General features: G+C 46.2%; 1 protein-coding gene across 6 annotated transcripts; it reads left to right on the plus strand.

The window, feature by feature from the left end:
- The first annotated feature begins 1,809 nt into the window (after positions 1–1,809).
- slc39a6 (solute carrier family 39 member 6) lies at positions 1,810–15,377 on the plus strand. 6 transcript variants are annotated; one of them, XM_041948356.1, is made up of 13 exons: positions 2,133–2,378; positions 2,465–2,545; positions 4,647–4,854; positions 5,414–6,029; positions 6,483–6,639; positions 7,367–7,459; positions 7,566–7,735; positions 8,275–8,472; positions 8,879–8,963; positions 9,231–9,629; positions 10,333–10,413; positions 10,558–10,748; positions 12,388–15,377. In XM_041948356.1, exons 3-13 carry the CDS (start codon positions 4,649–4,651, stop codon positions 12,538–12,540), a joined length of 2,349 nt encoding a protein of 782 aa, XP_041804290.1. In that variant the 5' UTR covers positions 2,133–2,378; positions 2,465–2,545; positions 4,647–4,648; the 3' UTR covers positions 12,541–15,377. The 6 variants fall into 6 exon arrangements, with proteins under 6 accessions (XP_041804291.1, XP_041804290.1, XP_041804292.1 ...); XM_041948358.1 differs by having other exon boundaries at positions 2,133–2,374; XM_041948357.1 differs by lacking the exons at positions 2,133–2,378; positions 2,465–2,545 and adding an exon at positions 1,810–1,928.
- The last annotated feature ends 204 nt before the right edge of the window (positions 15,378–15,581 follow it).

The following is a 15,581-nucleotide window of genomic DNA, read 5'->3' on the forward strand; positions in this document are numbered from 1 at the left end:
ATATCTCACCCAGCCCAGGTTGGACATTTACATGAATCCTGGTAAATATTAGCTGAGCCCAGTGGCGATGAGCTGCGAGACCCACCCACAAAACAACAACCAAGCACTAATCTCTAATGAACACACGTCTAATGTCCCCAGAACAACCTGCAGCCTCTCAGGACTCACATCAGTCTGACGTCTGATCTCGTTTCATGCGGATCTGCATCAGAGCGGAATCAGAACAGAAGTGGGGAGCTTCTGTTCAAAGCTGACTGAACTTCATTTAGTTCATTCTTGCTGGTTTCTGAATGCAAAAGAAAATACTACCATGACATGTTGGCAGAGTGACTGAACCACTGTTTGTTTTGGAGGCGGTTTGATTACAAATGTGGGGGGCAGGTGATCCATGTGTGCTCGGTTTTCAGCTGTGTGGGCATTTTATCTGGAACTGTGTCTGGAGCATTTGGCAGCTGGTGCAGCAGTGCTTTTACATTTACTGTTATCTCCGTGCAGTGCTGAACTGCATCATTTCACACAGAAAGAAAACTTGAACAGAATTGGAGTTAGCATATTTTTACTCTTTAAAACTCAGCATGTGCAGAAAATAAATAAAATAAAATAAATAACATTTTTGTCCCAAGTGCACTCAGAAACTCTTTGCAAAACAGCTGATCGCTTTTTCAAATTTGCAAATCATGAGCCAAGATTAGTGAGCGGATGAGCCGCAGGATGTGTTCAGAGCCTTTACTCACATCTTAAACTATAAAGTCATAAGTGACTAAAGCCGTCAGATAAACATAGTGAATTGGAAAGCACCCATTCCCTCTGAGATGTGCTGGAGTAGACGTAGAAAATGGCATGAAAAGAAAATATGCAGGTAAAGTACCTCAAACTTGTACTCTAGTACACTACTTCAATTACATTCCACCACTGGTGAGAGGCTCATTTGTCTCGTCAGTCCTCATACATCTAATTAGTTCAAATGTGTGACTTCATTACATTTAGGATTTAAAGGCACTCAGAAAGTCACCTTTCAAACATGTTTCTGCAGATTGTCTAAGCATCAAAACTAATGTTGAGATTTTCCAGGTATTCCAGGACTAATCCCCTTCCCCTCTTCTTTCCCACAGACCTGGACGCTGGCTGGCTGTCACATGCTACCAAAGCCCAGTCACATGGTCTGCACTGCTGTCCTCCTTCACAGCATCTGCTTGAAGCCCCCCTGCGATGCCTTCAAGTGCTGCTTGGAAAATAATTCTCGGTTGCTGCCCTGCATTTCATGAAGCCTTTGCAATTTTCCACCCAGCTGGATTAAACACAGTAGTGAAGCTACCAGCGGTTAACATGCTAATTCTATCTACCTCTATGAGGCTCTTAATGCTGTTTCAAAGCCTTCTTCACACCACCAAGAGCATAAATGTGTCAGAGAAACACTGAATCCTTTTATTTCTATTGATTGTTTTAATACTCAAAACTGTGCGTAAAACTGATTCTAATTTATTTCTAATTGTGGAATATGAACAAAACACTGTCTCAGTTTTGCTAAGATGTTGTGGTTGCTGGGTTATTACTTTGCGAACGTATTTGGAGTGGTGGCCACATTGCTGCCAGGAGTAACTTCCTCATGATGTACATGTTCATCTCCTTTAAAATATGGCTGTATTTTTAAAATGTTTACGTATTCTTTCACATTCTCGTGTTGTCCCTTGGCGTAATTTGCATAATCTCTTAAAAATTACGCACATTGTACTAAGGCCCCCCTCAGGGCTTTGGTCTGTCCTGTATTTCCCCTCCTTCTGCGGAGTGCCTCTCAGATTTCCGGCATGCCTGAAGGCGACACAAACCACATCCACTAGCCTTCATCAGCGGGCCGAAGACGACGGAGCAGCATCGTGGAGCGTGCACACATCGACCGGGGCGGATAAAACACAGCACTTACGTACACTGTAAGTTATTTCCACACATTTAAGGGCTTGTTCTGGCCAGCTGTGTGGCTGACTGGAGACGAAGCATGTCCGCTCCGCACGGCGGCGGCAGCGGCTGGGTTCAGTTTCCGGGTTTGCCGTCTTTGTGCACACGGCACCGGGCTGGTGCAGAGCGCATAAACCCAACGTGTTACTGTTTACCTCCAGTGTGTCGTGTGTTTCTGGTCGAAGGCAGGCACGCATGGCTGCTTGTTCCGTGGGAGAAAGATCTTATTTTTTTACGGCCTAATGACATTGTAAACTTCGGCCGAGCATCGGCAGCGGCACGAGGCCCGAGCCTGGGCCGCAGCCTCCTGGCAGATGCCATCTCTCAGCATCCTCCGAGAAATTTAACCAAATGCCCGCGGTTAGCTGGGTGGCTAACGCTGCTAATTCACGAACAGAAGAGGCGAGCTAGCTTCAGCCGTGTTGGTATTATCAGCAGTTATTCCTGAATCTTTAACCGCATGAATGTATAGCAATTGGTGCCACTAATGAAGAGCTGTCTGTTTATTTAGGGATCTAGTCGTCTAAGAGACGTCCGCAAGTCCGGGCTTCATTTTGGATGCGTCGTACACCAAACCCCATTCAGAAAACCTGTAAGTTTAATATCTGTTCTGATTTACGGACGGATACTAGCTGAACATAACTGAGCTTTTGTAACCCAGTTAGTGAGAAGATGCTCTTCAGTTCGGTTTAACATCCAACAAACTCGGCGCCTGTTATCTACTTTTCTCATCCATCCAAGTATTTCGGGCCGTCCTCTCAAAACGCGTCTGACTTTGAGTTGATCTTAGCCGGCGGAGAGCCTGAGCAGTGTGTGTGTGATCCACTTGTATGGAATTATTATTTTTTGAATAAATGTAGTAATAATAATCTATCGTGACATCCGGAATTAACCACAATCTGTTAAAGGGTCTTCCGTCATCTGGACCAACTGACACATGTTCTATAATCGTCTTTTCCATTGTGTCAGGACGTTAATTCCTTGAAATAAACGGCCGACGCGTTCAGTTTAAGCGACAGTGTGGACTCACTGTAAACCTCAGGTGATTCACTGCAGCATCAGTGCAAACAGAGAATATAAAGTAGATGAAACCTCAACACTGTATCAAATGTGCAGAATTAACTCCACTGCAGCAGCTATAATAAAATGATACTTACAATAATTAATAAATCAGGAACAATAATCCAATCATGTGATTCTGTATTAATATACTGACAGAGGCCGTTCTGCCTGTATAGTTAGTACTTTAAGTCCAACAGCTGATCATGCTTGTGTACAGCAGTTTGAACACTTCAGTATTTTAACATTGTAGTAGTTATAGTTTTACTGAAGTATCTGAATACTTCTTCTGCCACAGTCAATCTGAAGAACGTGTTCCAGGTCTAACAAGGCGGTTCAGCTCCAGCGTAAATATAAACTCTGATTTATAAACCCGACCGAACTCGATTTTCCAGAGAAGGAAGAACACATGACTCCCTCCGCCATCAGTCAGCCGACAGTTTCACTTCCCTCGTCTGAGAAAGAAGGAACAGCTTTCCAGTCTGTGTCCACCGTTTCACATTTAATCTTTGTTTATCCAGTCGCTCGATCCTCGTTCTCTCACTGTGAGCTTCACTCTGTTCCAGCTTCTTGAATTTGTGGCTTTTGGTTTGTTTGTGAGGAAAAACAAGAGTCGTGGTGACGTCTTCAGATTATTACAGGTGCATGATTCATTGTGGTAGCTTGTTCATGGTGTTATTTTTAATTTCCACGGCTTTTAACATTTGAGAGAAGAATTTCTCAGAATATGTTTATGTGGAGCACAAATATAGCCAGGCGGTCGCAGCCAAACTCCATGGACAAAAGGTCTAATTTTAGTCTTATGTGAAAGAGGGTGCGTAATAAGCTTCACAGCTATGATCTCTTTTTGATTATTATTATTATTATATTTTACTTTTTGGTGGCCACATTTCATCACTTCAGGAATGAAATATCCCCCACCTCTGTTACGTGTCCTTTGTTTTCCCTCAGTGTGCTGTGTGTTTCCACAGCTACGATTATTTTCATTATCAGTTATTCCATTGATTATATTCTCAGTTCATCAGTAGTTCTATAAAAAAAATTAACAGTTCAAGTTTAAAAGTTTAAAGCGGTGTGAAACCCAAAGACATTCAGTTTACTCTCACAGCTGGAATACGATCAGTTTACTCTCACAGCTGGAATAAGATCAGTTTACTCTCACAGCTGGAATAAGATCAGTTTACTCACAGCTGGAATAAGATCAGTTTACTCTCACAGCTGGAATACGATCGTGAAGCTAGCACCAGTGTTTATTGGTTGATTATCACAGTTGTTTTTCTTTCAACTCTAAATTGGTACAATGTCTGCTGAAGTCTTACTGTGTCTGAAAATACGTAAAATAAGAGTAAAGTAAGAAGAATGTTTATTTTGTTGGATTAAAATGTAGTTTTTTCGTAAAGATTGGATTCATGAAGTAAAATAGTTGTTAAATGCAGCCCTTGGTTAGGGACGTGTGCCTGTCTGGCTCCAGTCCACAGTCTGTGTGTTAACAGTCAAACAGGCTGAGCAACAGTCCAAAAACCCAACGAGATTCAGTTTACTGTGATTCAGGACTGGAGAAACTGGAACCAGTGAATGTTTTGCATTTCCAGTTCCAGAAGTCGATATTCTGAACGTCCTCCTTTTCCCGGCAGAGATGATGGACGAGAGGAAGAGTCGAGCCGTCGCGGCCGTGATGTTTCTCCTCGCCGTGAGTTTGTCCGGTGGCGGCGGTACGTCCGGTTCGGACTGCGGCCCGTCCAACGTCGACACGAACGGCGCGGCGCGTTTACCGTCAGCCGTGGTCGACTCGCAGAGAGCCGAGCAGAGCCAGAGGCAGCACCTGGAAGCGCTGTTCAACAGGTGAGCTCCCGTCAGTGACCCAGTTTGTCTGTTGGGATTTGTATGAAGTAACATTTCCCAGTTTGACGTCTGCAAAGATTTACTTTTTTGTTGCTTTGCATGTTTAAAAATGTAAAATAAAATCACACTAAATCAACAATTTAAAAGCATCTCTTGAAGGTTTATGTTTTGCTTCACACATGTCGTACCACATTTTAAAAATATTTTTTCAGATTTTGTATTACTATTATTTTTTTATAATGCGTACCTTTGATCATTTTATGTTTTGAGTCAAAGGTGTGCTTCTAATCATGTCCTTTCACTCAGTGCGTCAGTGCTGGGGAGATGTGAATCATGGAGCCTCAGTCAAACATGCAGTTATTATACACACCTCACAGCGTTTGAGATTGATGTGCAGGCAGACGCTAACGAGGCAGCAGTGTAGAAGCTGATGAAGACGCAGGTGTCATCTTCATTAACCCTGCAGCTCAAACACTTGAGATGAAAACCTTTAAATGTTATTAATGATGTTATTTTGCATGTGGACTGATGAACGCTGATGTTTCGTGAAACTGAACAGATACGGAGAAAACGGCACCATCTCTCTGGCTGGTTTAAAGCGCCTCTTGCAGAATGTGGGGTTGGATCGCATCAGGACCGTCATGGTGCAGCATCACGAGCAGCCAGGCCACCATGACCATGACCACCACCACCAACATCAGCACCACGAAGGCCACCACCACCATCACCACCACCATCATCTCCATGACGACAGCTCTCATCACCAGAAACAGGCTCACACTGAACCCTCGCCACCCAGCAAGTTTCCAAAGACCCCTGAAGTGTCCAAACATCAGGACGGCCATCACAACCTGCACGACAAGAGGAGCACAGTGTTGGCTCAGGAGGTCGACACCACGGCGGCGCACAGCGCCCAGCTGGTGGTGAAACCGGAAGAAGAAGAACCCACCAGGACATCTGGCGCCAGACTGGTCACTGAAAGCCAGACACCGGCAGCTGCCGTCAGCCAGGGGGATCTTCACGACCACGGCCACGATCACGGCCACGATCACGGTCATGATCACGGTCATGATCACGGCCACGATCACGGCCACGATCACGATCACGACCACGACCATGATCACGGCCATGACCACGACCACGACGATCACAACGGCAGCACCGACAGTGTAGAGGTACGAGCTTCTCGTTCACAGCTGGCTGTTGGTTGCAGATGTTTCAGTGCCAAATGTACAAATGTCTCTTCTTCTTCCTTTTTGGAACATGACTATTAAAAACTAGAATGATGAAATATGATGCCAAATTAAAAGAGTTTCTTGATTTTTGACCAGAATGAGGCGCTAAGTAAGAACCTGAGCAGCAGCTCATACAAACTTTGAGTTCCAGACACTTTTCTGCCCTTCAGGGCTCGATGGCACTCAAAGGAACCAGCGCTAACTAACACACTGACCGCTGTGGGTTTGTTTGTCGTCATGGTTACATTACAGTAGGACGACCTTGAGCCGTGGTCTTCCTCTCTGTTCAGTAGTGCTGGAAAGGTCGAGGAAGTGAAAATAAATCCGTGCAGGTTTGAGTTCTGTGACTTGTCGTGCGTCAAACCGTTGTTGAGTTTCTGTGTTGGTCTGCAGTGTCTGAGCGCCTCCAGCATCCTCGCCTCACATGGGATGTCTCAGGAGGTGGGTGTGACCGTCGGTGACTTCAGCTTCCTCTGCCCCGCCCTCCTCAACCAGATAGACGGCGGAGCGTGCATCCTGCACGGGGACGCCGCGGGACACGGCGAGAGAGGTGGGAGCCCGCTGACGGGGCGGGACGTTTATGATAACGCTTTGAGTTCTGTGTTTTACAGTTGAATCAGTTTTAACCTGTTTTATCAAACGGATGTTCAGCCTCCGGCTGGCGGAGTGGGTCTGACGGAGGCGTCTCAGGCTCCTCCTCCTCATCGTTTCACCGTGAACAGACGAAGCTTTTTCATTTTATCAACAGAATCCCTGCGTCCGCTTTTAGAGAAATCAGTTATTAGAATATTATCCGTTATCAGACGACAGTCCAGGCGACTGCCTCACTACAGCAGCTTCTCTGGAGGGTTTTCAGGATTTTACTTGGCCTGAATGGTCGTTGGAGGGATTATTTCCTGGTTGTTGCTCAGTGATGAACTGAAGCGAGACTCATTCATGCTCTGGACGTTGTGAGATTTACAGCCACAGCAGAGTTTTACTGTTTTTTTTTTTTATCCAGTTTTTGGTCGACTGACAAAACAAGAACGTAAATTTAAAAAAGGAATAAAACTTAAAGTCAGACGCCCAGGTGAGACGTCATGTCTCGGACTGACTCACCTGGAGTGACGAGGTGCACGTTGACAGTCCAGACTGACCGGTTTATACCGGCAACGCTGGCACGCTGTCAACAGGAAGTCTTCTGAAGAGAGTTGACACCTGACACACATTTACTTTCAGGAAATCTTTATTGTAGTGTGATGTGAAAAAACAAGACTTTATCTCTTTTTCATTTCTAGACCATAAACACGGTCACCATGGCGACCACAACAACTCGCACCACGACCACAGCGAGCGCTCGGGCGGAGAAAGCGGCAGAAGCATCACAACAGGTGAGATGGCGAATGACGCTGCGGAACACGCTGAAGTTTCACTGGAAGTGTGTTGTGTGTGTTCGTGAGGAAGACTCAGACGAAGTGTTTGACGTGTGCGTTGCAGCGTGGGTCGGCGGCTTCGTCTCCATCACCATCATCAGCCTGCTCTCCCTGCTCGGCGTCGTCCTCATCCCGCTCATGAACAGGGTTTTCTTCAAGTTCCTCCTCAGCTTCCTGGTGGCGCTGGCGGTCGGCACGCTGAGCGGCGACGCCTTCCTTCATCTCATCCCTCACGTGAGTGGACGTGGCGCCGGAGGTTTCGGTTTTTCCGGCAGAGTGACGGCTGCTGAGCCGTCCGCCTCTCCGTCGCTTTGATGCAGCCTCCCGTCTGTCAGCTGTTTGACCCGCTGTCGTCCGGTTTTTACTTACTTACTTACTTACTCACTTAGTCCCACAGTCAATAAACCAAACGATTAGTTCATTAATGGAGACAATAGCGGGCAGATGAATTGATATTTTGTATTATTACGTTACATTTTGTATTCATCCCCTTTTCACTTCACAAATGAAGTGTTTGCTATTGTGAAATGTTGTCTAAACATAAAGAAGATGCGACGGGATAACAGTGTGACCCGATGACTCGTATCTGGTCATCTTTCGGTGTCGCCTCAGTCGAGGTTCAGATGGAGCCGACCGATGCTAGACGCTGGAGGGAAAACGCTGCACACTGATTGGTCTCTGTTGTCTTTGTCTAAGTCAGCTTGCTTTTCTTTACCCAGAGGACGTGCTCATATAAGCGCCCGCTCTTCCTCTCTTCGTGTTTGTGTCTTCAGTCTCAGGGAGGCCACGATCACCACCACCACGACGAGCCCGTGACGAACTTCTCGGAGGGACATCACGTCCACGAGGAGGGAGAGGAAAACCTGGACGCTGTGTGGAAGGGCCTGACGGCTCTGTCTGGAGTCTACTTCATGTTTCTAATCGAGCACTTCCTGACGCTGGGAAAAATGTACAAGGACAAGAAACAAAAGGTCAAATCGATCAGTTTCTTTCTGCGTTCTGGTTCCTCCAGTCCTCATTTTACTAAATAATCCCGCTGTGACTATAAACTGATCTTTATACTGAAGATATGTTCATTTTCATGGCAGCAGTTAATGATGGGTACTGTGACAATACATTGTGCTTCCAATAGATGGCAGCGTTTCATACAACAAAATGATACCAACTTTTTATATTTTTAATGTTTGCAGCTATTTTTGACATTTTAAAGACATAAAATTCTTTAATGTGAGTAATTTAAATCTAAATTTGAGGTTAGCTCTTTTTTCCATATTTGCATCCAGCTTTGATCTTAGTGGAGGTTTGAACACCTCCTGTGGGGACTGTAATCACCATGGAAACGTGATGTTGTGTGTTTTGTTGTATGAAATGAAACAGATCCAGAAGAAGTGGGATCAGAACGACAAAGCGGATCCGGAGAAGCAGCCTGCTCTGGAGGAGAACGACCTGAAGCCAGCCGAAGGTGAGACAATACAGATGAAGCCGATTGAAGCGTCCAGGCTCGGCAGCGTGGAGCTGACGGTGTTTGTGGTCCCACAAGCGGCTGTGGTATCGGCTTATCGCAGATGCAGTGTTGATGTCTGTGTACCTGCCTGTCAGTCAGCTCCGTGTCATTGAAAGTAGCCTCACAGCCTCCATCGTCTCCAGTCAAACCTGTCTGAGACCAGCCAGGTGTCCGTTTCACCTTCAACAACAAACGTCTGCACTGCGTCTTTCTGTCTTTCTCCAGATGTGGAGACTAACGGCGGCGGGATGTTTGGCGACCATGCGGGCAGCCTGCAGGACGGCGTGGCAGAGGAGGAGCAGGTGATGCTGGCGCCGCAGGTGTCCGTCGTCTCCCCGCAGGGTTACGGCGCCGCATCGGGGGCTGTGGCCTACACCGCAGAGGACTGCGAGAACAAATGCCACTCCCACTTCCATGACACGGTGGGCCAGGCCGACAGCATGCACCACCACCACCACGACTACCACCACATCCTGCACCACCACCACTCCCAGAACCACCACCCTCACAGCCACTCCCACTCCTACTCGGAGCAGCACTTCCAGCAGGCCGGCGTGGCCACGCTCGCCTGGATGGTCATCATGGGAGACGGACTGCACAACTTCAGCGACGGCCTGGCCATCGGTGAGCGTGCTGCTGTTACTCGTGATCTGTCGCAGAGGTTAGCTTGGTGCTATGCTACGCTTTTTGCAGCCGTCTTTGGAGACAGCGTGGCTGAATTTTCTAAGTAGAAGCACCGGTGCAACTTCCAAATACGCCCCCTAGTTTCAGAAGTCATCATTGTTGATCATGTGACGCACCAGCTGTTGCTGCGCAGGTCGTTGAAGATGCAGACGTTTTTAACACTGACCCACAGATGTGCTTTCGACCTGCGTGAGACTCGTTTACACGAGTCAGCAGAGTTCGTTCACTGAGCTGTCGAGTCACACCGGGCTGACGCACTCGTCTGTCTTCACTCTGTGACGTTTCCTTTTAGAGTAAAACATGTTAGTGTGGACGCCTGATGTTAAATAAATGAACAAAAGTTTGCAGCTAATTGTTGCTTTAAACCTACCGGAGACATTTGAAGCTTTAACTTTAAGCTCAGCAGGAATATTCATTTATATCCTGATGAGCAACAGTTTTGGGGGATAAAACAGAAATTATTTTCCATCCTTAGCGCTAACAGTAGCAGATATGTGCATGCTAATATGCTAACATATGCAGCTGTGCTAGCTGCAGCATGTAAAGCATTAGATTGTAACCATGCTAACGTCTGCGTGTTGTTTAGTTATGGCTTAGCGCTCGTGGTGATGGTGGGTTTGCGTTTCTTCCCGTCATTCTGCAGGAGCTGCTTTCACTGAGGGTCTGTCCAGCGGTCTCAGCACCTCTGTGGCTGTTTTCTGTCACGAGCTGCCTCATGAGTTAGGTAAGACCTTCCTTCTCCAGAGTTAGCTGCATGTAAAGCCTCACTGGCTATAACACATTATCACTGTGTTGTCTTGATATTGTTATCATCTGTAATGACAGATTTGATTCTCCGGTCCGGAGTTAACTCTACTCTGTTTCCCAGGTGACTTTGCGGTGCTCCTGAAGGCCGGGATGACGGTGCGTCAGGCCATTCTGTACAACGTGTTGTCGGCCATGATGGCCTACTTGGGCATGGTGACGGGCATCTTGATCGGACACTACGCGGAGAACATCTCCATGTGGATATTCGCGCTCACGGCGGGGCTCTTCATGTATGTGGCTCTGGTGGACATGGTGAGTCAACGTGGCCTCCGGAGCACGCAGTGCTGCACGCCGAGAGCCAGCAGGGCTGATACGGTACAAACGCCGCAGGTAACGATCAGCTGCAGACACTCAGCAGCACATGATGGACGTCAGCTCGCTGCTTGTGGCCCAGATCCTTTTCCACCTCCGGAGGTTCTGTTTGTGCAGTAATTCAGGAGGACGAGTCGTCTCTGCAGGCTTACTGTTGCCAAGCAGTTCTTCTGAATCGTGGTTTGACTGCACAGAAAACGTTTGTGAAATCTGTCCAGGAAACAATTTCACAACCCTTTTCTCCTTCAGGGGGTTTCAGAGTCTGCTGCTCATATAGTCTGATTTGAAAAAGTCCAGTTCCAGACTGTAGAGCTGTTCACCGATTTCAAATGAATCTCTTTCATGTGGATTTCTGCACAGATATTTGCCAGAAAGATGAGGCCCAACTTTACAGTGCGTGCGTGCGTGCGTGCGTGCGTGCATGCGTGCGTGCGTGCGGTACATGAAGACCAATAATACATGTGCAATGCTTGTGATTCCTGAATCGATTTTTAAACAATTCTATTTCCTGTTTCTATTTTTTATTCTTGTAGCACGAGCTTGATGATCAGGAACAGCTAAATGTAGCATCTCACTTCAACTAAGTCCATATTTTTATTCGTCCCGTTTTTATTTACTGCAGTCTGCAGTGATGCTGCTGAAATGAAAGTGTGACTTCTTGTTTCTAAAAAATCGCACACATTGAATCACAGTACTTGTCAAATCGACACACGCGTCTCAGGACAGCATCGGATCGAGAGAGGAGCGGATCGTCCCAGCGCTGATGCAAACTACAGACGACAAGGAACGCGAAGGGATCAAAATCCATTGAATAGTCACAGAAATGATTCGTTATTCTCAGAGTCAGCAGAACTGGAAGTCCTCTGCTGTCAGCAGCATCTGTGGGACTCGACAGGCCTCAGAGCGAATGTGTGACTGGTGCTTCAGATCAGCCTTCAGGACCACACGGCCTCTTCTGTCACACACACACACACACACACACACACACAGGAGAGCTGAGCTGTCACAAACCGCTGCTGTCTGGAAAACACAGCAAAGCTCCTGTTGCCCTCTGCTGGCCTCTTGTGGCCACTGCTCTGCACTGCGCCCTGTGAAACAGAACAGCACCGTTACATGAAAGTATGAAACTTTATCACAGGCGTGGATAATGGCATCGTGCAGCTCACCAGCTAATCACTCCACCCTGCAGTCGGTGTTTGGGACAGTGCGTTCATGCAGTCAGAGGCTGACGAACAAAAAGCTCCAACATGAACACAACGTCTCCTTGTAACTGTTCTGTTTCTAAACCTGAGCAAGGATCAGGAAGAACATGTAAATCAGGCTTGGAGCTGATGGAAGGTGGATTTTATTCTCTTTAGATCAAGCTAGGCTAGCAGTGTTTGTGCTAAAGTACACCAAACACATTTGTCTGTGCACTGGACACACACAGATGTAAAAATATCTGACACTGGGGAAACCAGTAGTTTTGTATGCTGGGCTGCAGAATGCTGCAACGATAAGGCTGTGAAATTATTATTCAGCTGTTTCTGATGAATCCATTTGTCCTGCGTGACTTCATGCATGTTCATTTTGTTTGCAGATGCCTGAGATGTTGCATAACGACGCCGGGGACCACGGCTTCAGCCACTGCGGCTTCTTCCTGCTCCAGAACGCCGGCATCCTGCTGGGCTTCTGCATAATGCTGCTAATCGCCATTTTTGAGCACAAAATCCAGCTAGACCTGGGATACTGAAGGAGCGGTGTTCATCCTGAGCTTCAGGTGCACTTCAGTGTCTCTGTCACAAGTGTTTTAACGTAGTGTTATATCTGATTTTGTCATGATTTTTTGTGGAAGTGTTTCTGTTGCTGAGTCAAACCATTAGTGTTCCAGTAGATCCCCAAAGTGCTCTAACCGCCCCACTGTTAGTACTAGTACTGGGTAACAGTTTCCATTTTCAAGTCCTTTCTATGAGTACTAAAATACTATAATAATCTTCTCATTTGCTAATATATGACTTGTTTTGTCCGACCAAAACCCAAAGATATTCAGAAAGACTCCCTGAACACTAAATGTTCACATTTTAGAAGCTGGAGTCTGTAAATCTTTGTTTGTTTTTTTTTTACTTCGAGCTGAAGCCGTTATAATCTGCAACAACTCTTACCAATCATCATCAATCGTTCCACCTGTGGTACGTTCTGACAGTCGGTCCTGTGCACAGTATTAGAGGAGCTCCCCCTTGTGATTGTTATGGCTCATTGCAACAAAGACAGCTATAGCAATTATTTGCTTCAGTTATGTGAAATGGCACTTAACAATGTTTATAGTCGGGGGGGCCTTAGAGAGTGTCACATGAAAGTCAGATCAAATCAAGCGGCCTGATCAAGGACCTCAGTAGTGGCAATGAACTGTCGCTGTTGCCGGTGTGTGTTCTCTGTAAAGGATTACTCTGTTTTGTTTTGATTGGCCAAAATGACCAAAAACCTTCATAATGTTATAAAAGGACAAAAAGGCACAGTCCCGGCTTAGGCCTTAAACTGGATCTTTGCAGTGATAGTCGCTGAGAGTAGAAAGAAAAGCAGCCTCGGATCCTCTTTTGTCTCTTTCGCTGGCTGATGTGCTGTAGGACGCCTCAGCTCAGGTGCAGCTGAAGGTGATGTTCGCCTGTTACATTTTACCGCCCATCAAACGTGCCAATCCCCGCTGCTTGCTCAGGGGGCCTAGATTTGCTTTCTCCCAGCGTTTTCTCAAAGCTTCTGAGTCGTGATTGGCTGGACAAAAACGAGCTGCAGGCAGATTTTATTTCTGTTCATTTGTGAGGCAGGAAAATTAATTATTTTAAACTTCGCATAAAAGTTTCCTCCTAAAAACGATTATCACTCCTGTGAAGCTTTTCGTGCTGCAGCGCTTCCCAACGTTTCGATTTATTCTGCAATATTCACAAGACGAAACTTTGGTGAAACTGACCAAGCTGTGGGTTCATTTCCCCTCTAGAGGGCGATGTGTCTTCTGCCTTACAGCCTAAACACTGGGCAGATTCTGACCTGTGGGCTCTGTCAGGACCTGAACCCCAAACCCTCACAGTTCTGATTCTGATTAAGAAACACACACACACACACACACACAAGCTCCAAACTGCAACACAGCACACCTCGATGTCGTCTTGATGCATCGGTGGTCGTCCGTCACCTGAAATCTGGCAAACTATGGCAACAAAAAGGGGGCACTCAGCAGGGACACTGTTTGCTATAATGTGCGTTTTTAATTTGTTTTTATGTTACTGTTACAGTCGAGGAGTTCGACGCCTTTAAAAGTGTCTTCGTTACAATAATCCTGCTGTTCAGTTTGAGTTGTCACGGACGTCAAACTGCAGATGGTTCTGAGTTGAAATGTTGAGGCGGCTCTGATGTTTCGCTCCCTCATTGGTCGTGAGCGAGGTCGGTCCAGACACGCCCCTCATGTGTATATTACATGTACAATGTTCTACTGTGTGTATATATTTATGAACAATTCTGTACAAGTATGTGTTTCATTAGTTTGTCTCAGTATTGAACACAAAACAAAAAGAGTCCCATCCAGAGAGCGTTCCAGCAGGAGGGAGGTGTTCTCTCGAAGTGTTGAATGTGCTCATGAAGGTGGCGCAGTCGCACGGCTCTGCGGTGGGCGCTCACACTCCAGGATGTTTTTTACTGGGAATGGTTTCGTTCGGTTGCAGATTTGACTCATTTTTCAGGTTGTAATTTGTGGTCGTGTCAAACTAAAACCGGGATCACCGGGGGCCCGGAATGAGAACGATGTAATGAGACAGGACGAAGTCTGAAACATCAGGACCACGTCTGCGTCCGGGTGGAATCGTTTCTGACTCGAAGAACAAACGGCGAGTTGCAGATCAGGTTGATTTTCAGTGTAAATTCATCCAGACGACCTCGGATCACAAACTTTATTTACTGGGATCGATTCTCAAATGTTTTGTGCCGTCTTGCTGCCATCAGGGTGTGTGCCATCTGATTGGATTATGCCTCACAGTGAGGTCGTATTTGCCATGAGACCACAAACCCCTCGCTCTTATTTTCACCTCCTGGAAGTTGATCAGATGTTGCGTTCGCTGACCTTTCTAAATGTCGTAGCTCATAGCAGTTGGTCACTGCTGCTCTTTTGATCCCGTCATGATGTTTTCTTGTCACAGCTCAGCGACAGTCTTTTCATGAGCTGAAACCTTGAATATGAAGCATATTTTATATTTTCTATTCAACCCTGTGAGTTACATTTGAAAGCAGCTCAAGTCGTTTTGTTAAGTAATCCATTTAGGAACTTTTCCTGTGTGACTGTAAAGGCAGTTCATGTTTTTCTAAATGCAAATATGCTCATACAACACAGGATATTTGTATATTTTCTCCAGTTGTAAACCTTTCAACCACCCGGCCTCAAAGTACACATTCAAACACTGACTCACAGCTTAAAATGGTTTAAAACAGCGTTTCTGTTATTTTGTCCACCTCTGTATTGAATCAGTGACTTCAGGCAGCTGTGATGTTGACTCACTTTGCTCTTTGACATTCCTGAACTCAAATAAACTTTCACCTTCCACAACGCTCTGCCTCACCCTCACCTGATTTCCTGTTTCCTGAACGACAAAGAACCCTCAGCATCATTTATCGCTCAGTGTGTCTTCAGGTCAGAACAAGGTGTTCACATGTTTTAATGATTTTATTAGAAAAACAAGATTAATGAATGAACGAACATCTTACTTTTGTTGAAGTTTGGTCAGAAGACATGTTTACTTCCCTTGAGTGGAG

This window comes from Chelmon rostratus, chromosome 12 (assembly GCF_017976325.1).
Source record: "Chelmon rostratus isolate fCheRos1 chromosome 12, fCheRos1.pri, whole genome shotgun sequence".
Taxonomy (NCBI): Eukaryota; Metazoa; Chordata; class Actinopteri; order Chaetodontiformes; family Chaetodontidae; genus Chelmon; species Chelmon rostratus.